The sequence below is a fragment of the Schistocerca piceifrons genome, chromosome 4 (genome assembly GCF_021461385.2).
Source record: "Schistocerca piceifrons isolate TAMUIC-IGC-003096 chromosome 4, iqSchPice1.1, whole genome shotgun sequence".
Classification (NCBI taxonomy): Eukaryota; Metazoa; Arthropoda; class Insecta; order Orthoptera; family Acrididae; genus Schistocerca; species Schistocerca piceifrons.
This window is the reverse complement of record NC_060141.1, coordinates 614,807,707-614,830,662: the sequence shown is the minus strand read 5'-3', so window position 1 is coordinate 614,830,662 and position 22,956 is coordinate 614,807,707. Positions and strand designations below refer to the sequence as shown.

General features: G+C 37.4%; 1 protein-coding gene across 2 annotated transcripts in view; it reads right to left on the bottom strand.

The window, feature by feature from the left end:
* Positions 1 to 22,956, bottom strand: part of LOC124796251 (saccharopine dehydrogenase-like oxidoreductase) — a 77,638-nt gene that overhangs the window by 38,432 nt on the left and 16,250 nt on the right. For both annotated transcript variants that reach the window (XM_047260352.1, XM_047260353.1), the window contains exons 2-5: positions 17,130 to 17,309; positions 10,348 to 10,535; positions 7,919 to 8,048; positions 6,364 to 6,419 (exon numbers count right to left, since the gene is read on the bottom strand). In XM_047260352.1, coding sequence (XP_047116308.1) covers positions 6,364 to 6,419; positions 7,919 to 8,048; positions 10,348 to 10,535; positions 17,130 to 17,309 — 554 coding nt within the window. The remainder of the gene's footprint in view (positions 1 to 6,363; positions 6,420 to 7,918; positions 8,049 to 10,347; positions 10,536 to 17,129; positions 17,310 to 22,956) is intronic.

Below are 22,956 nucleotides of genomic sequence, written 5' to 3'. Positions count from 1 at the left end.
GCAATGGAGGCAATGGCAAAAGTAGTGACCATTAGGGGACATTGTTGTTCTGTCAAAAAAAGTCTGAAAAGCCTTCCCTGACTTATCCTTCCTGTCTTGGCAACATTTCAGAAGTCATTATAAACACGGGAAACTGTCAGAGGATTCTGTGTTGCCAAATGATAACATAGCCAACACCTACAATGTGTAGGAGATCTTGTCTGACATCTGCCTCTAGCAGACCAGGTTATCAATAGTATAAGGATACCACTGAAAAAACTAATAAACAAAACAACAGATAACCACCTGCACAAAAGTCTTTCCAATACAGCATTATGACACACACACACACACACACACACACACACACACACACACACACACACACACACACATAGTGCTTTGCTGTTTTCAGAAGGATTATGCTGGCTCTGTACATGGCATGGAATTGTCCTGTTTTCTAGAGTCAGCTGAACAGTGCAAGGATAATTCCTTTTTCCATCCTAGTAAGTATAACAACATGAAGCAACGCACTTCTCTTTATCAGGTGCCATGTCAGGAGCAACTGATCATGCCAAAGCTACACCTTAAGCAGACAAAGGGCATTTGCAAGTCGCTCAGTTGTTGGATGAAATGTCCCAACTGCCACCCTCAGCAATTTTTCTGTGTTGTCAGTAGACTGGATCCAGACAGGCAATGGTGATTATTGGTGTGAAACAACATACAGCCATGGCCTGCACTATGCCACTACAGTTTGTCTGGAGAGCATAGTCTGAAGTGTTTTAACTTTTGTGTGATAGTATGTTTAGATTACGATCACTTATTTTTATTTCTGTGTCTTGATTAAGCTTTCTCTTCTGTGAGCTTAGGCTCAAAGCACTCCTGTTCAAAGCACATCTCCAAGCCAGGGCACTGTAGCACACAATAAATTGCCAGAGCAGAAGGTGCCACAAAGTGTAATAAAGCTGCTGTCATCATCCTGTCTTGCAGGCACTTTGCATCCATCCAAACCCCTGTACATGCACAATTAAGAAACAAATTTCTGAACTGTACGCGATTATAAATTACTTTACTAACAAAACAAATGCTTTCAAATTTTGCAAACCATCATTTGTTGGTCTGACAGATACTGCATAACATCATTTTCCCCATAATGATATGTTACACAACAAGTTCCATATCACATAGAAACTGGGCATTTCCCACCATGCTTAGAAATCAAATGCTGCCAATGGTCCTCACACTAATGCCAAGCTTGTGGAAAGATTTATGGAATTCAGGAACTCAGTCACACTTTATTTTTACTTGTATTAATGATTCATGACATTTGGTCTGTATCACCAGAATAATTGCAAGATTATCAGCAAGTGGTCAGCACTTCAACTTGCACAGAGTTGCGAGCCTCCACCTGATCACAAAGGACGTTACTCAGTCAACAGATGTCTTTGACATACATACACGAGTGAGATAGTGGATTAAGGTTATAATATGAGTAATTCACTCCTGGACACTGCCACAGCATACAGTTGGCTGTTAAGTGTCCAGTTGGCTTCATTTTGGACCATGCTTGATATTTTAGTTGTATCCGGTTTGGGAAGTCATAACTGGAAGACAATTTGCTGCTAACTTCCAAATGAGCAGTGTCAGTGAAGGCAGGAGAGTGTAATATGACTGAAAGTTTACATTTTGTCCATTACAGAGAACACACACTTCCCTACACATTATGAGCTCGTTCACAATGCAACCCCTTGAAGAAGTAGATCTTGAGCCATGTTACATATGGTGCACATTATAGTCAAAAAGTACAAGGAAGACTGTGTGGGACGGATTGAAGAGAACTTAGTAACGACATCAATATAAATCAAATTTTGATTAATTGGAAAATGAACTGTCACAAACTGCTTGCACATCTGTAATAAGGGCAGTTAGTATGGAGTGAAATTAGACCTGTACAGAAATAGCCATTCCACCTTCAGTTCTGTTGCCAGTGATGTCAGCCTTATTTTGGAGACAATAATCCTTGGCCCAAATTTATATAACTGAAGAATGTCTTTAGTACCCTCATATGTGTGCATGTTCTGTATTACAGAGTTCCGATTCCTTCACACAATTCCTGTATCCACCATTGCTTCACTGCAGGAGAAGAGTCATCTAAGTGATTTTCCTCATTCTGTTTACTGCAAATTCATGAGGGCATAACAGAACTAGTGTAAAATGATTTTTTGCTTCACCTGAAGCTACCAAATATTGCTTTGGATGCAAGGAACCACTAGTCCGCATAACGTTAACATTTCTATCAGCTGTCTCAGGTGATACTTGGAGACAATGAATTACTTTCCGATAGTTTGCAGGTGTCAGGACTTAACATTAATGCCCTACGTTTGTATAAGGAAACTTACTGTGCCCCACTTTCTACTTATTTCTGCAAATAAATTGACTAAGGTGATGGTGTTGCCTCATTGTACATACCAGATGGCTTCTCTAAAAAATTAGGCACAATACATTCCCTCCAGTTTTAGATTTACTGAACACCAATAGGCCCTTACATTCCAAGGTCATATGGGCAAAGAATTATTATTTGTAGATAAGCAATGGAACAGGAATTAACTGCGGTATTTCACATACAAAAAATCTTTTATTTATGTACTCCAGCATGTTCCAGTGAAGAAACCGCAAGTAAAACATTGATTGTATTCTCCTGGTCTCCTTTCATTTCATTTGTGATATTTCTTAGTTCAAACATTCCTTCATTCTTTTAATTCACTGATTTCAACTGAGGTGTCATGATGTATTACTACCCCTTTACAATAACTCAATGTAGTGTTTTTCAGAATGTAGGGATGTATATCTAGAATAGTGCTGTTTGATTATACTTCATTATTCTAATTAGACTAAAACCATTTTGTGATTACACTAAAATCAATTGTGAGCTTTTTATGGATTTCATCCTTCCTTTCATTCCTTTAAGCACTTTCTGTAGATACAAATGAAAGAAGGTGACGGGGGAAGTGGGAGGTTGATATGTGCCTCCTCCTCTTGTTATGGTAATAAACACATTATATGTAATGGGACTTGTTCTGTTTGAGAGAAAATTTATTGTGATCAGGAGAAAATGTCCTCTCCCTCTCAATTCTGTGTGTGTTCTCTGTAGCCCAACAAAGCTATCTGAAGATGAGTTGTTTGAATTACCGAGTTGCTTTCTTGTTTCACAATTAGTTGGGACATGTGTTTTACAAAAAAGGGGATAGTACAATTTGGGAAATTCAGATTGGAATGAGGCTTGGTTGCCCTGTAATATACCTAAAGGGTGTTATCCTGTAGCAGTACTCAAATGCACTGGCCAGCCAGTCGCCAGAAAAAAGGCTTCAAAGTTTTACCTGTACTTTATATAATAGTTTAATGAGCGCTTGAAACTGTGTGAAAATAGCTTATTGTTAACACACTTTATTTTTAATCTGCTCATCCAGGCAAAATCCCAGCTTCCGTCGAATTTTTCCTTTTTTTTTCTTTAGTAATAATTAGAAGGATTTTAAATAAAATGAATAACCAAAATTATTATAAATTAAAGCATTAATGATTTTATTTTATATATAATGCAATAATTTGTTAGATCTTATGAATAATAGTTTTTGGCAATATTAACGATTTTTAATGTGAACAGTACTGTATTAATATTTACCTCTCCTCTAAAAAATGGGTGTACTACTACTTAACTATTTTAAAACACAATATTAATTTTAACTCATTTCATTGCATCATATATAAAATAAAATCATTGATGCCTTAATTTCCAGTAGGTTTGGTTATTCATTTTTTAAAACTACTTCTAATTATTACTAAATAAAAAAATTAAAAAGCTAGGCTTGATCACAGATCAGCAAATTAAAAATCAAGCGTGCTTCCAATGAGCTATTTTTACACAATTCAGGTGTTTATTAAATTAGTATATAAAGTGAGAATAAAACTTTTAAACCTTTTTTCTGGGAACTGGCTGGCCAGGGCGTTTTACAACTGTTACAAAATACCACCCTTTAGGCAAACTACAAGCCAATCAAGCCTCATTCCAAACTGAATTTCCCAAGTCGTGCTCTTCCCTTTTAGGTAAAGGCATTCATAACTGAAAAAGCTAGTAAAGGGCTAAAAAAATTTGTTTCTTTAATGTCATAAGTAGGCATTATTTATAAATTTTATGTCAGTGTTCATAAGGGGTACATTCTAAAGAATTATTTGTGTACGAAAGAACGCAAATTTAATTGTCTGTATTATCGATCAAGTATCCCATAACCAGGTACCAGTTGTAGCTGCCAAGGGCAACAAAAATCTTGCTGTCCTTCCTTATTGATAGGCATATGGCCAGGTACCAGTACCACAGATGGTGACTTATGGTCTGTACCACAGTCTACATGAAATAAATGCGTACATCAACAGTCAAACATCAGAAATGGAAAAGAAGTAGTGAGCAATGCTTACACTACAAAATGCGGGAATAAACTACTCACTCTACAGAAACTGAAATAGACATGTGACTGAATCAGCACTCTTACTTTCTTCTGGAGAGAGTGTATCCTCTCTGTCAGTCTTCAATTTCTGAGCGCAGATCCCCATATAAAATATCCAAGATATCAAACTCTTGTCAGCTTGATAAGTGCCATTTTTACCTTTATAAACATGCGTGAATGAACTTCGAAACACTCGTATCTTGTACTTTTCTCAGTTGCCACTAGGCTGAGATAGTAAGTGCTGACCTCTGGCACCAAAAAAATGAACATCTCCACACCAAGCGAGGAAACAGCTTCCGCAAGGCACTAAATGACATTCAGGTGGCTGGTAGATGCTCGCCCCTATGGGATATGGGCACTGCTGGCAACGCCCCACTGAGCACACCCGTATGGCATATGGGCGCCGTGCTCGAAGTGTTGAAGCAAAATGTTAAATTAATTTGGTGTATAAAAACTCGCTCATCTGTGCCAATTCCAATTAAAATTTACGCTTCTATGATGATTTGTTGAAAGGGAGATAGGTAACCAAGTCTGTTAATTAAATGTTCTGAGGAGCGAGACAATTCATGGTGCTCTTTATCAGAATTACATCGTGCCCCACTTTTGCAAGGAGCAAGTTCAAGCCTGATATTCTCAAGCTACAGCAAGTCTCAATTCATGACATTGATTGGATTCTTAACACTATATAGTTCTCAATCTTTTAACCATTCTTGTTTATCCAGAAAGACTACCATTTTCTAGACTTTTTTATTCATAAACAAAACAAAATCAAAATATAATGACTAGCCACTCACATCATAAAGCAAACTTAATACATTCTTTTTCCTAGTAAAAATATAAATAAAACCTACTGAAAGAAGCAAAGCAATGTCATTAAGTTTTGAACAAGCAAAATGAAATCAGTAAATTCATATATCCTAGACACACAAATTCAATACTCCGGTTTTAGAAAGTAAACCATTTGCTTTATATGATCTCAGGAAAACACAATAAAAGGATCAACAATGTGGTCACGTAAGATCAATATCCTTATACTACTGGGTAAACTATCCATGAAAGTACATGCACAAAAGAGGTGACAAACATCCCAGCTATATTCTTTTCCAATTTGTAGGAAAGCAGACAGCTAAAGCTTTTGTACACCATATGCCACAATTTCTTTATTATGGTAATTGATTTCAGAAAATTAAGTTGCAAACTATGGCCTTGAGTACACAAATGTAGAATATACTGAAGGTTGTGATTAATAATACATTATGATTTGATCAAAGTGCATTTTTTCAAGAATGCTGCTTCTCTGTGTATATTATTTATTACCTTGCCAATTCCCAACAATATGACTGTCTAAGCCTGTAAAGCTGTCTCATCACCCAACAACTGGTTGCAATGTTTCCCTCAACTAAAATGTTACTATAAAGCCAAATGATGCCAGTCTTTTCCCATGTACAGTTAAAGGGCAAATTTCAAACATCAACGGACACTGACAGAGACTAACAGATGTAAATGTCTTGCCCTAAGTTTTAGGTGTCTGTAGTAGTTGTAGTTGTAGTAGTAGTAGTAGTAGTAGTAGTAGTAGTAGGAGGAGGAGGAGGAGGTAACTAATGAATGTCTAGGTAGGAACCATTTATTTGTCCAATAGCAATACTATTAGTCCAAATATTTATAATTAAATGCCCCTTATCTTGCAGTGCGAGGTGATCTTTGAAACTAGATGTCAAGGAAACAAAATTGCTGTGATACATAAATTAGAAAATAAATTGAGAACTAAGGGCTAAAAGGAGAAACGACTTGACTAAAAGCTGAATTTAGTAACTTACATGTTACAAAACTGCAATATATTAACATAGAGAAACTAAATATATTTCAGCAAAAACGAATAGTATACCTTTGGAGCACAATCAAGTTTAGACTCTAGGTATGCTTCCACAGAGTTGACATCACCTAAAAAAGGAAAACAAAAAGTAAATGTAAATACATGTACCATATTAAATTTAAAATAATGAAAGTATATACTGGTACTGTCCTGAATTGAAAATCAATAACAAAGTTCTTTTGCTGCCAGTGGAAAAGATCCAAACATAGTTATGTGAAATATGAAGATCTTTATGCAAGCTGTACAGTCTACATGAAGATAAGATGTGATTAATAAATGAGAAAAATATATAAACACGCATACTTCATGGGTGTCACCATGTCAACATCCCACATAAGCAAAATTAGAAACTTCATTTGCTCTCTTCAGGAGTCATTGGAGTACAAGCACAAAGGAAAGTAGGGAGGGGAGGCGACTGGAGGGAGGGGAGGCGATTGGAGGGAGGGGAGGGAGGGATGGTGGAGACTATGCAGCATTCAGGAGTCATTGGAGTACAGAATTCAAAAACAAGTCAAGAGTGAACAAATTTATTTTAAAACTATTTCAGTTTGCTTCCAGGTCAGCCACTTTCACAGCTCCCACTTGCTTGAAGTTTGGAATAGCAACTGTCTTTATGCCTGTGTGCATATTTTCTTTAAAATGAGGACTGCTTAAAATTGCAGTTATAATAAATAACGAAATGTGACAGCAATAAGCAGTAATTGCAGTATTCAACAATTACATTACAGATGTGTATCAAACCCTCTTCAGACTAATGGAGTCATTCTATTTTACTTTCATTCTGAATAAGAAGTCCCCACTTTACATTTCATGAAATCTCATTTCAAAATACAGTTAATCACTCTTTGTGATGAAAAAAACGTTCTGTGATTTAATTTTTACCTTCAAGATGATAACGACAAAATAATTCTTAAGGATGAGTTCAGTATGTAATAAGAAAACTATTTCATTTTTATTGGCTCAAAAGTAAGATTAGAGGTCCTGTAATAGTTTACTAACATTATTTGAGAAAATGGAAATGAAACTTTTAAGAGCGAATATTTTTTAGGGGGGGGGGGAGGAATTTGATGTGTGTCTTTTCTATCCACCATCAAACAAATGACTCAAAGAATAACAAAATCATCCACCAGGAACTAACCAATACACTGAAAAAGATTTCCTTTTTAAATCCCATGATGTCACCCTAATCTATTTCAAACAACTAACATCATGTAAAAATGCTTAATAACCTACATAAAAATATAATCTGAAACAACAGACAGGTATCATTGGCTTCTAAATATGTTTATATTAAACAGTTATTTTATTTACAGCTTGAGTTTGTCACCAAAAATCTACAACTGGAGCATTTTAGTTCCACATACAAACAGATTACCACATTAGAAAGTAAGTCTGAAATACTGTGTAACAATTATTTTCAATTTTATGAAATGGTAAATGTCCCTGATTTAGAAAGCTATGAAGTAAAAATTAAAAATAAAATGGGCAAACAAACACTACAGAATGCAAAGTGGATGTGAATTAAAATTTTACATTTTAGACCATAAGAATTATACTGTGTATATACCTCCAAATTTATCTTGCAAAAATACAACACCCATGTCTGCTGGAATGCTATCAAAACCACAAGCACTTACAATGTAAACACCTTTCTCTTCTGCAGACTTGTTGTAGTCTAGCTGCATTCTTTCCATATACTGTTTCAGAAAGAAAGAAACATTTCATTAAAACTCCCATATTTAATAGTCGAACACAGAGTTCAAAGAATTATAAATATGTGATTATCTACAGAAGAATACCTAAGGTACAGAAAAGAAGTATACAACTTTCTAAACTTCCCCTGGGGAAAGGACATTTCAAAAATACCATATTTACCCAAGTATAAGAAGGCCCTGATTATAAGACAACCCACTTTTTTCAGAGGCTTCTTGAGAAAAAATTATTTTTAACATATTTTGGCTAATCCAAATTGCAAACCATTTTATTGACAAAGAATCTAATGAAAAAATTAACACTTCACCTACTCTAAATTTAGGCCATGTATGTATTGTCCACATTTTTACAATACAGCGAGAAATGAAATAAATGATAAGAAATGCTTTACATTAATTTGATGACTTCTTTTCTACATTTATCACTTATTAACCCTACCGTCTTTGGCATCACTGTTTTTAATCATCATCATCCTAATATCACAGCTATGAAATTCATGTCTTTGTTGTTGCAAATATTTGGCCCTCTTTTCTGAATATGTAGTGATTTTTGAGGCTGTGGTTACTGTGGCATGTGAGAACACAGCTGTTTCTGTCTGAATATGTATCATATTTCGCTTCTGTGCTGATGTGAGGATAAGACAATATATCTCACTTCCAAACTTATTGTCTGTCCGCTGCTCACTCATTGGCTGCATAGGGCCACACACACCCTTTCGTTCCCATCATACATCACAGTGACTGTCGATGATATTGCAGCATGAAACTGCTAAGTATTCCACTGGCTCCTATCTAGACTTTTACTGTCTAGTGCAGAAATGAAGACTGTTGTCCAATTTTAAAGTCAATTCAATGCTGACTATAAATCCATTCAAGCAAACAGCAGTTTTAACATGGTCGATTTTCCTAAAAAACTGAAGTACACTGTATAGATTCCCACTGTTGGCAACATGACATAATTTGCAGCCCACTCATACTCCCCTCCCCATTCTCATCTAGATTTTGGTCAAGCTGGTATCACTGTTCCCCTTGCAACCCTTCCATAGTGCTGTGCTTGAGCAAGTGCGAGAGGGACTGCAATATTTTCTAGGGTGCAAGTCGTAAGTAATAACAGCAACTAATACATAAAGAACAGCTCACGATAACGATACAGTCCAATTTTTGAACTTATTCTCATCTTGTGATCTAGTGATGCCTTATGGTAGTATCTCGTGATGCCTTATGGTAGTATCTCTATTATGGGTCTTGCCGCTGTAATTATTCTCATGACAACAATCAGTCATTGTAATATAATTTATTTCATTTGTTATACATTTCATTCTGGATTAATTTTCCTTCTTATTTTATCTTAATATGACCATCGTATTCTAAAGCTGATTGAAAGCTGGTAATATTTTATCCCGAATTAACAGTGACTGAATTTCTCATTTGCACATCACTTTGATACATCAATACAATCTCTTAGTATGAGGCCTTTTGTTGCAAACCTGTTCAGATACAACAAGACTCTCTAATACAATAGCACTAAATTCTATTTCCTCCTGTGTTTCACAAAATTGTCAAATTGTAAGCAGAGCAATAGATTGTTGTAGTAGCTAGTTCACAGTTTCTCACATATTCCTTGCACTAGCACCATGTAAGTCAAATGTCATGTGACTGTTCGAGTAACATTGATTCTGTATAGAGTGATCAGGTGTATCTGGAAATCTTGAGCCTGTTTGAGTGCAAATATAATCTGCTGACTCTTGCCCTTCTGAATTTTTCAAAATAAATCTGTATATGACGTCAGCAGCCAGAACTTCAATTGCAAATGTAAGATGACCCCTACATACTCTTAAGCAATGTAAAAATGTGACCTCAGCAGCAAAAGTTTTAAGCTATGAATGTAAGACAACCCTGTATTTTTTGAGTGACAAATTTAGGAAAAACCTCATCTTGTAACCAGATAAATACCATAAGACTTGAACGAACCACTGAAATGTAAACAACAGAATACAATGCACAGAAGAGTACTAAGGGCTACAGTAAATGTGTAATATGTACAAATATCCACTGCATAGTTCTTCACTTTTAAATCCCTGTTGTAAGACTTAAGAAGTTGGTAAAAAAAATGTGAATGGAATGCAAATATTACGTCTGCAAAGGTTGGAGCTTTGGGAGAATATCTCAGCTAGTCACTGGCCTTCACTGTACAGTGGTTTCCAGCTTAATGCCTATTCTATCCGATAACCTATCCTATAGATATCTGATAAGAAGTTCCATTTCATGGAAATATTTTACTTGCCTGAGGTTCACCAGTAACATCAACCTGATGTGCTCCACTTTCAATACAAGCTTTCACAACTGGTTCACCATAAAATCTGTAAGGGCCCACACAGTTAACGATCACATGAGCTCTCGAGGCTAGACGAAGCAGAGACTCAAAATCCTTCACATCTGCTTCTATGACTGGTACTTCCGACAAGTCTGCACCTACAGTAACAATTATTAACATGTGTGATAGTGACATTCGGCAAAAACAGAAAAGTGCAAAATTAATAAATCTAACTTACAGAAACAAACACAATGTTTGGAACTTCATCTTTCTCACTTCTTTACGATTCAATAATGATATATCCTTCCTAAATAACACGTCCCATCATCTACATGGAGTAATGTATTAAAACAATAAAAGAACAAAGTAATAATGACCAGGTTAGTATATAAAACAAAAGTGCTGGCAGGTCGATAGACACACAAAATTCTAGCTTTCGCAACCAATGGTTGCTTCGTCAGGAAAGAGCGAAGGAGAGGGAAAGACGAAAGGATGTGGGTTTTAAGGGAGGGGGTAAGGAGTCATTCCAATCCCGAGAGCGGAAAGACTCCCCACCCTCTCCCCCAAAAAAATATATATATATTAAAAAAAGAAACACTGATGAGTCAGAAAAAAGAAAGACTAACAAAATGAAAGGTGGGTGCGATTACAGTAAAGAATGGACGAACACAAATAATTACATTATCCCAACAAATGTTTGCAGTTCTTCATCGCGATTACACTGGGTTCCGACATTGCTTGATCCTGTCGCTTATTGTCTGTGTTCCAAGCAAATTGCTAGCTGAAAGCTACTGCAATTTCCTCTCTGAGTAAAATACAAATCTGAGGCCCATAACAATGCTTTGCAGCAAACTATGGAATAAAAAGTGTGCTATTTCTATATTTTAGAAATGACAATCTGTTCTGGCTGGAATGCTATTAAATTTATTTATTTATGATTGTAATTTTGGCTATTATCCCTTTGTCAGGTAACAGCCATTGAAGAGTGTCAATGCATATTCCTTAACATTAAGAGGATATTGATCTCTTGTCAACTGTATTTACATACTTATCATATGCATGTCATGCAAAATATGTAAATTTGATTTTACATACTTATCAAATGCATGTCACGCAAAATATGTAAATACGGTTGACAAGAGGTCAATATCCTCTTAAAAATAATGAATATTTACGTCTACATCCTCCGCAAATCTACTACCTTTACTGTGACACCAGGCTAGTAATCTGAAATTTAATATTGTACTGATATCATCAGGAAACAAAGTCCTTAAATGGCTTTCACATAAGTGTCCCAAAAATTAAGTACACCTGAATATGGAAATAGAAAAATTAAACAATCACTGAAAATTAGTGTCAATATTTTTCAATAGCCTACTACAGCTGTAAAGAACAAGGCTACTCCCTTGCAGCAAATATGATTGCAATCCGAAGATATTAAAACACAATTTATCACATCCATATCATCTCAGTGAAGTTTAGAATATAATGTCATAAAGACACCATTTGAGCTTTGTTTTGTTTGGTAAAATCATTGCATACTTTGGTGTAAGATGGGACATGGTACACAGTTTCAAAATTACTCATCACAAAGTGCCATTCTGAAGACTTGTTTGAGGTGCCATTTGCTACAGTGCAGGAGTTGGGTGATTCACTGGAGTCCACAATATCATGAATTAATGTAACAGTATCTTCTTCCCTGACTATGTCCAAGCTGATTGTTCTGCTGGGGTAGATGACTTTCTAACAGACAAAAGTTCAATTAATTGCTTGGGTAAAGAGGTCTCTGAATCTGACTGAAATAGTTGATGTCAGGAGTGCACTCAGATGGCTCACAGGAGCCTGTAAGTAGTTACCAATTATTCTTTTTAACCTATGCGTCTGCCACCATCACTTCAAATGTAGAAGGGAAAAGCGACCCATAACCCGCCAATTGAGTCTATCATTGCGATTTCCAAATCCAGTATTACTAACATTGTTATAAAAACAACACACATACTATTAGCCTGCACCCCCCCCCCACCACCACCACCACCACCACCACCACCACCACCACACCATGTAACCATCTGCAGCCTCAATAACAACCTAGATTCAGTGAGAAAGAGTGTCCACAAGTTTCTTAAGGTCTGCTATATTCAGCTGAAGCCACTTTATGATTAGACACAATATAGCTACCAAATTGCAGAGATGTTGATTGCAACATTTCATACACTGTTCAAACAGACATAGGATTAAGATCAGGTGACTTGGCAAGCCACTCAAAAGGCAATAGAGTACCCAAGTTCACCTTACCATGAACATACACATGGAAACCAGTGAAGAGAGCTGTCATCTCTGAAGATGGATGTGTCCACAGCATACTCGCCACAAAGACAGAAGAAAGGGTAATAGCTAGTCTCCAAACATGATGAAAGGCCCAAGTCACGGTACACCGAAGATTCAGACATCATACCCACCCCACACACAGCAGGTTAAATGCCTTACTGAGCCATCCGTGCACTCAACTCTTTGCAGCATTTGAAGAGACACACAATCATGACTTACTGGACGAAGCTACATGCCTTCAGTCAGGTCCTGTCCTGTTTCTTTATTGCTCAGCCCATTAAAGGCGTGCAGCTTTATGTGACACAGTGAGAAATGGCCTTTTGCAAGGCAGCCAACTCTAAATGTTGATTGCATGCAGTTCGCCTTCACAATGTTTCCTTAGGAACAGGTTAAGATGGACCTGCATTCACTGACAATAGCAATAATTGTTCGGTGTGAAATGAACTGTCACTGACAAATCATGACATCTCTGGTCACAACCAGTTACAATCTCTCTCTCTCTCTCTCTCTCTCTCTCTCTCTCTCTCTCTGTGTGTGTGTGTGTGTGTGTGTGTGTGTGTGTGTGTGTGTGTGTGTGTGTGTGTGTGTGTGTGTGTGTGCGCGTGCGTGCGTGTGTGTGTGTGTGTGTGTTTTCTTAGGCCATTTTACATGGCTGCGAGTGGTACACCATTCCTTTTGAACAACTGGGACAGGCCATGTTAACAGACCAATAAATCAGACAATTTCATTCATGCTATGGCTACGGGCACATCCGAATATGATATCTCCTCTCAGCCATTCTTACATCTCCACATCGACCCACTCACTGAACCAATTCTATACAACTAACCGGCACATAAATGCCACTTCATAGATACATTTTACATCAGCGGTGGACAGATCACATGGCTGCTTGGTACCAGTTCCACACCACTTTGCAAAAGTGACTACTGTGCTCTTAAGAAGTGATTCATATTTTGTTCTGACAACTTATATCCATTATTATTTTGTGACAGATGCTCCAAACATTTTACTCTGGCGTTATTCACGCTTCATTAGATAAAGTGGTTCTGGCCAATTACTGGGCCATCTTTACAGGTTTTTTTTTTTAATATACTGGTCTTTGCAGAGGAAGAACAGATCTTTATAAGGAGGTAATTTATTTGAAGAATACTAAAGGCAATGAGAAAAATATGTAATTAACAAAGATATATACAGAATATGTTTCATTTTTGAACAATTTCATCTACTGTATCTGTGTGCCCGCCACCACCTCTTTCAAATGTAGAAGGGAAAAGCAACCCGTAACCAGCCAATTGAGTTTATCACTACAATTTCCAAATCCAGTATTACTAATATTTCTTCTTTGGCACTTTTCAACAGCTTATCCTTCCTACAGTGCTCATATAGCAATTATGTTCATATAGCTAATGGACATCTTCAAGTCTACTGTAACAACTTTCTGAATGGCTTCAGACAGTAAAGTCTTCATAGCCGAAAGTACATACAAGTGCCTTTTTATTTCACTTACATCTCTTTAGTCTCCTTCACAGCCATACTACTGCCCCAGCCCACACTGTTAGCAACAGAATGGAAGTTACAAATTTTGCCATGCCATTAAAACTAGCAGTAACAATTTAGTCTCCTCTTCAAGGCATACTACCTCCAGCAGTGCTCTGGCTAACAACTTACAGTGGCATTCAGCCACTGTTTATGAAAACTGAACTTTTATTTGAAATGAGGCCCCACTGAGAACACGCAAAGAAAGTAATTCAAGTGAATAAACAAGCCTTCACTTACATGTATTATTATTCCAAGAACTACCTGCTCCCAACCAAGTGCTTAAATCCACAGCTGAACATCTTTACATTTGTTCTATGATCAATGCAATGTGTTACTGTTAGACCTGTAATCTATCCATTTTCTGTTGGGTGACAAATGATCTACATCTACATGATTACTCTGCAATTCACATTTAAGTGCTTGGCAGAGGGTTTATCGAACCACAATCATACTATCTCTCTACCATTCCATTCCCGAACAGCGCGCGGGTAAAACGAACACCTAACCCTTTCTGTTCGAGCTCTGATTTCTCTTATTTTATTTTGATGATCGTTCCTACCTATGTAGGTTGGGCTCAACAAAATATTTTCGCATTCGGAAGAGAAAGTTTGTGACTGAAATTTTGTAAATAGATCTCGCCACGACGAAAAACATCTTTGCTTTAATGACTTCCATCCCAACTCGCGTATCATATCTGCCACACTCTCTCCCCTATTACGTGATAATACAAAAAGAGCTGCCCTTTTTTGCACCCTTTCAATGTCCTTCGTCAATCCCACCTGGTAAGGATCCCACACCACGCAGCAATACTCTAACAGAGGACGAACAAGTGTAGTGTAAGCCATCTCTTTAGTGGACTTGTTGCATCTTCTAAGTGTCCTGCCAATGAAATGCAACCTTTGGCTAGCCTTCCCCACAATATTATCTATGTGGTCTTTCCAACTGAAGTTGCTCATAATTTTAACACCCAGGTACTTAATTGAATTGACAGCCTTGAGAATTGTACTATTTATCGAGTAATCGAATTCCAACGCATTTCTTTTGGAACTCGTGTGGATCGCCTCACACTTTTCGTTATTTAGCGTCAACTGCCACCTGCCACACCATACAGCAATCTTTTCTAAATTGCTTTGCAACTGATACTGGTCTTCGGATGACCTTACTAGATGGTAAATTACAGCATCATCTGCGAACAACCTAAGAGAACTGCTCAGATTGTCACCCAGGTCATCAGGAACAGCAGAGGTCCCAGGAGGCTTCCCTGGGGAACACCTGATATCACTTCAGTTTTACTCTATGATTTGCCGTCTATTACTATGAACTGTGACCTTCCTGACAGGAAATCACGAATCCAGTCGCACGACTGAGACGATACCCCATAGGTCCGCAGCTTGATTAGAAGTCGCTTGTGAGGAACGGTGTCAAAAGCTTTCCGGAAATCTAGAAATACGGAATCAACTTGAGATCCCATGTTGATGCGGCCATTACTTCGTGTGAATAAAGAGCTAGCTGTGTTGCACAAGAACGATGTTTTCTGAAACCATGCTCATTACGTATCAATAGATCGTTCCCTTCGAGGTGATTCATAATGTTTGAATACAGTATATGCTCCAAAACCCTACTGGAAACCGACGTCAATGATATAGGTCTGTAGTTCAATGGATTACTCCTACTACCCTTCTTAAACACTGGTGCGACCTGCGCAATTTTCCAATCTATAGGTACAGATCTATCGGTGAGCGAGCGGTTGTATACGATTGCTAAGTAGAGAGCTATTGTATCAGCGTAAAGTTATAATTCAAATAAAACAGCTGACTGATAGATGATTCTGGCAGGAGGGCTATGTGGCTGGTAAGTAATGCAGCACATTTACCACAAATGTAACAAATCACACATCTACGTTATTTTCATCATTGCCATTTTTCTTTTTGTGGCAAGGAGGGCTTTGGTATGCAGTACAGCAGCAGCTGTCAATACAATTTATACATAGATGAGATAATTACATACTTACAGGTGAGTAACCCCCACTAAATAAATGCTCATTCTCACACGGCAAATGTTAAGAAATAGATTTCCTAATAAATAAGGAAAAAAAAAACTTGTAACTGACTGTCTAGAGACTATACCAAGAACAACAGCACTTCAATGACACAGAGAATCACTTTCACTGCCATCATTATGGCCACCAAAACAGCTCTCATGTACTTGACAGCAAAGCAGTAAAAGCAACTGTTCCTTGCAGCAAATTAAAAGTGGGATGTTTCATTCTCAAGCGGTGGGATTTAAATACATGAGCACCATGGAACAGCTTCCCCCGCCCCCCTTTCCCCAATATATCTGAACAACAATAGTAAAACATTCTCATGTAAAGACATCACATTCCACCTGTACTGTACCCGCTACTATTGAAGAAACATTATGGATTGATAGGTTTACACTTTATGTGATGATACAAGCCATACTCAGATATAAGACATTCACATACAGTTACACAACCTTAAAAATCGTTATCTCTATGATAATTTTCCAAAACAAATTTTATTAGTATTTGACCATTACAGTTTCCCAATACATCTTTCATTTTGCTGGGGAATGTCACCAATTGTGAATGTTAATTTACTTTAAAAACAATTGAAAACAATTACACTAAATGCCATTTAGTAAGAATATTTTTCTGGCAACTGAAGGCCTGAAAATATAAGCCATCAACTACTGAATTCTGCAACTTAAGGTAAAAGTTACTTTCAATATATAATATACCAGAAGTTAAATAACTGAAAAGAAGCAGAAGTGTTTGTGCCTTTGTATGTATAAATCATAAGGCAGAATTATACACCAGCAACAAGAGGAAATGTCACAATAAGTTAACAAAATACATTTACCTGTCTTTTTACTGATATCTTTTAAAACTTGCTGTAGTTTTGTCGCACTCCTTCCAGCAACTCCCCATGTAAAATTCTTGTCTTTTGATAATCTGAAAGCTTCCTCAGCAGCATATCTTCCCGTAAATCCACTGGCACCAAATACAACCAGGTCTAGTCTTCTGTCTTCTGTAGACATTCCTGAAAAGTTTCATTACCACATTAGAAAACTAATAGTTGTTTAACAAAATGCCTATATAATTGGAATGAGATTTTCACTCTGCAGTGGACTGTGCGCTGATATGAAACTTCCTGGCAGATTAAAACTGTGTGCCAGACCAAGACTCGAACTCGAGACCATTGCCTTTCGTGGGCAAGTGCTCTACCAACTGAGCTACCCAAACACGACTCATGCCCTGTCCTCACAGCTGAGGTACTGGTAGAAGTAAAGCTGTGAGGAAGGGGGCACGAGTCGTGCTTGGGTAGCTCAGTTGGTACAGCACTTGCCCGCAAAAGGCAAAGGTCCCGAGTTCGAGTCTTGGTCCAGCACATCTTGCCTATATAATTGTTCTACACAGCATACTTACTGTAAAAAAAACTTACAAGTTGTATGATTATCCATTGATGATATTTCAATTGGGAACTATTTTTGGGTACTGTTGCGATTTAAATGGCTAGCCTGGCTACCATGTACAGTAGTTAGTATACCGTAAGACACTATCAAATTATTATCAACAATAGCATTACAGGTAACCTGGATGGAATAGGAGCAGCAGCTTCACACACAAGTTTTGAGTCTTGTGGTAGTCCTACATCATCATGATCAGTGCTGTGTTAACACTGCTGTGAGCCTTGTGATCACAGAGCTGAGCAAGCTGCTACTGCCTGAAATTTCTCAAGTGCAGTGCTGTTGGCTACAATCTGAGATGGGCTTATAATGGACATGGTATACACTTGAATAATAGAGTGAAAGATGTGTTAGCTGAACTTCTTGTAGAAAATGTACGAGAGGGGGTGAGGTGGGGTGGATGGGAGCAATACAAAGTCAAATATACCTATGGCTGATGGCGACCGAGGGGAAACTTTTTTTCTTTTTAAGGTTTGAGTCAGGAATCAGGCACCCTCTTGTGAAATAAGTTAGAACAGAAGAGTCCCACAAGGAATACACACAGAAGTAAGGTTAGCTTACTTCATCAGAATATTAAAGGATTGAATAGTAAGGTAGAAGAGCTTCTGCCTGTTTGGAAAATTCAGTGGGCTCTGAGAAGCTAGATATCCCATGCCTGTTTAAGCACCACATAAACACAAGGTTAAATGCAAAAGATTATGACCTAGTGTCTTATTCAGGTAAAACTAACACGGGAAGAGGAAGATTTGTTACACATATCAAGCCAGAACACAGGTTCAAAAATACAGAGACAAGTAGATTTTGTACTGATCAGCGCATATAAGTGTATGCTTGTGGATTAATACTGAAAATTAGTTAACTTTTAATTGTAACTATATATTATAGATCCCCACTACGAAATTTTGAACTACAATATTTATGAGGAATATGGATTCCCCACTATGCAAGCTGTCAGACAGCAGCAAGTGTCTAACAGTTCACAGTGATTTCGCTCTAGATTTTCTAAAGGATTCTAATAGGGAAAATGATCTGGATACCTTATTTGGATTCTACAATTTGATCTCATTAATTAACTTTCCAACATTGGTGGAGAAAGATGGTTGGAAATTATAATTGATAATATTTTCTCTGATGAAGCTCAAAACAAGAAAATAGGTGTACACCCAATAACAAATGCTCTTGCTGACCATGTTGCATTGTTGGGATAACACACTATAGATACACCTCCGTGGAAATGTAAGAATAATTAATGACTCCAGCACAAATGTTTTTAAGAATAGTTTACAAGAAGTTATCTGGTATGACATTCATAGCTAATGGACCAAATCCTGATATTAAATTTAGTCTTTTCCATGATAAATTCATATTACTATTTGAAAATGGCTTTCCACATATACTACTTGGAAATGACAAACAGCTATGTAAAAAAAGCTATGGAACTTGTGAACAGAAAAGGGAATTTTATCTGTTGGCAAGAACAAGTAAAGATCTTGCAGTAGTTACACACTACAGAAGTTCCTCAACATTCGTAAGGAGTATTAATTTAAATGGAATGGCTATAAATGGTCAGTCACCGGTAGTGGATATGTTTATTAATTATTTCTCAAATATAGCAGAAAATATGGGGGCAAACAGTTCAGGAGAAAATTTGTGTGGTGTCACACACACTTCTAAAATTAACAAAATTACGTATTCTCTCAAAAATAAGAGCTCATTTGGATTTAATGGAGTTTCCAACAGAACACTGAACACTTGTTTCCATATAATAAGCACTTTCTTTTCTGGAATACGTAATGCAGCACTAATTCAGCACACTTTTTCAGAGAGATTGAAATATCCCATTGTTAAACCCTTCTATAAAAAAGGTGGTAGGAGAAATCTAAATAACTACTGACTCATTTCCATATGACATTTTTCACAATTTTTGAGGTCATGTATTCCAGAACACATCTTAACTGCACAACAGTAAGATCCTCAGTAAATCACAGTTTGGATTTCATAAAAGTTGCACCTGAAAATTCCATTTTCACATTCACTCACCAAATAACAAAATACATCAGTTGGTATTTGCTGTGACCTATCTACGGCACTTGACGGCATAAATCACAATATTATCCTGGTTAAACTGAGGTTTTATGAAACTGATGTTATAATAAACCAATGTATAATGTTTACTATCTATCCATCCATCCATCCATCCTTTGATCACTTTTGGTTTTGATATTGAATATGTAATGATATGCATGGATGTGTAACCAAGTATTTGGTATGTATATAAAAAAGGTATACACTAGTCTTCAGGTATTTGTACAAGAAATTTCGAGTTTATACAATATAAATAAGATTACAAACATACCTACACAGTGTAGAATCAGAGTTAAGAAAGGTATATACAATTGTGCGTAGATACAGTGCCCAGCACAATGTCTTTGCATTATTTACACAACATTTGCAGAAGAATCTCATATTTAATAATTTTGTATAATAGCATGTAAGAACTTTACACCATTATACTTTTATCTAGGAACCCCTTTACACTGTAACAACACGCTGGGACCAGATAACACCTTGGTTTTTGTTTGAAAGCAGACAGTGTTTTGAAGTTCTTTATACTACTTGAAAGTTTGTTATAAAATATACATCCAGCTATTTCAGATTCTTTGTCATTTGCCTTAAGTCTGTCTGCATACATGTGGTATGTTTCTGTACACCTTGTGCAGCGAAAGGTTTCCGACACACCTAATAACTTTCTTTTGCAGTTTAAGTAGTGTACCTGTGTGTATACTATCTGCATTGTCCAACACAGATATTGTTGTTGTTGTGGTCTTCAGTCCTGAGACTGGTTTGATGCAGCTCTCCATGCTACCCTATCCTGTGCAAGCTTCATCTCCCAAAACCTACTGCAGCCTACATCCTTCTGAATCTGCTTAGTGTATTCATCTCTTGGTCTCCCTCTACGATTTTTACCCTCCACGCTGCCCTCCAATACTAAATTGGTGATCCCTCGATGTCTCAGAACATGTCCTACCAACCGATCCCTTCTTCTAGTCAAGTTGTACCACAAACTCCTCTTCTCCCCAATTCTATTCAATACCTCCTCATTAGTTATGTGATCTACCCATCTAATCTTCAGCATTCTTTTGTAGCACCACATTTCGAAAGCTTCTATTCTCTACCTGTCTAAACTATTTATCGTCCATGTTTCACTTCCATACATGGCTACACTCCATACGAATACTTTCAGAAATAACTTCCTGACACTTAAATCTATACTCGACATTAACAAATTTCTCTTGTTCAGAAACGGTTTCCTTCCCATTGGCAGTCTACATTTTATATCCTCTCTACTTCGACCATCATCAGTTATTTTGCTCCCAAAATAGCAAAACTCCTTTACTACTTTAAGTGTCTCATTTCCTAATCTAATACCGTCAGCATCACCAGACTTAATTCGACTACATTCCATGATCCTCGTTTTGCTTTTGTTGATGTTCATCTTTTACCCTCCTTTCAAGACACTGTCCATTCCATTCAGCTGCTCTTCCAAGTCCTTTGCTGTCTCTGACAGAATTACAATGTCATCGGCGAACCCCAAAGTTTTTATTTCTTCTCTATGGATTTTAATACCTACTCCGAACTTTTCCTTTGTTTCCTTTATTGCTTGCTCAATATACAGATTGAATAACATCGGTGATAGGCTACAACCCTGTCTCACTCCCTTCCCAACCACTGCTTCCCTTTCATGCCCCTCGACTCTTATAACTGCCATCTGCTTTCTATACAAATTGTAAATAGCCTTTTGCTCCCTGTATTTTACCCCCACCACCTTCAGAATTTGAAAGAGAGTATTCTAGTCAACATTGTCAAAAGCTTCACTAATTACCACTATATCTAACTTTAACCTATCCATTTCCCTTTTTAAATTTTCTAACCTACCTGCCCGATTAAGGGATCTGACATTCCACGCTCCGATCCGTAGAACGCCAGTATTCTTTCTCCTGATAACGATGTCCTCTTGAGTAGTCCCCGCCCGGAGATCTGAATGGGGGACTATTTTACCTCTGGAATATTTTACCCAAGAGGACGCCATCATCACTTAATCGTACAGAAAAGCTGCATGCCCTCAGGAAAAATTATGGCTGTAGTTTCCCCTTGCTTTCAGCTGTTCGCAGTACCAGAACAGCAAGGCCATTTTGGTTAGTGTTACAAGGCCAGATCAGTCAATCCTCCAGACTGTTGCCCCTGCAACTACAGAAAAGGTTGCTGCCTCTCTTCAGGAACCACATGTTTGTCTGGTCTCTCAACAGAAACCCCTCCGTTGTGGTTGCACCTACGGTACGGCTATCTGTATCGTTGATGCATGCAAGCCTCCCCACCAACGGCAAGGTCCATGGTTCATGGGGGGGGGGGATCAAGAGGATCTGGAGTATGAGGTATGCAGGAAAATTAGTCCACAATAAATTGTTAGTAAAGCATCTTGATCAACAGTTTGTGACATTTTTCTCACGAGAAATATATCTGTGCTAATTTTTGAACACGTTTTATCAGTATGAATCTTCCTTGTCATGAAACTGTCCATCAATCCCAGAGACTTTTTGCAACGAATTTCTGAAATACCTTAATCCCCAAAGCTTGATATCTAGATCATCTGCTTTGACTGCCCTATTTGCTTGTGTTCTCATGAAAGTTGTTTTACGAGGGGCGTTTGAAAAGTCTGTGCAAAGTCCAAGAGATGGCACCACCAGCATGTATTGAGGTCGTGTTTAGTTAGTAGCATCTTTGGAAAGAACGCACACCAAGTTTCAGCCATATTTGTCTATTTCTTTGTGTTTGGCATCCATGTGAATCAAGGAAGTTGAGTGATTGTCAAAAAAATTGATGAAAAAAGAATTTCATGTGGTGATTCGACATTACTTTATGAAAGGCAAAACACTTCAGAAGACTAAAGATAAGCTTGATAAACATTACAGTGACTCTGCACTTTCAATTAGAACAGTTTGTAAGCTGTTTCAAAATTTTCAGGGTGGCCATATGGGTACAAGTGATGCTGAACGATCTGGACGCCATGTGGAGGTTATGACTCCAGAAATCACTGATAAAATCCATGATATGGTGATGGACGACAGAAGATTTAAGGTGTGTTAGATTGCTAGTGCTGTGAGCATCTCGAATGAATGGGTACAAAATATTTTGCATAAATATTTGGACAGGAGAAAGCTA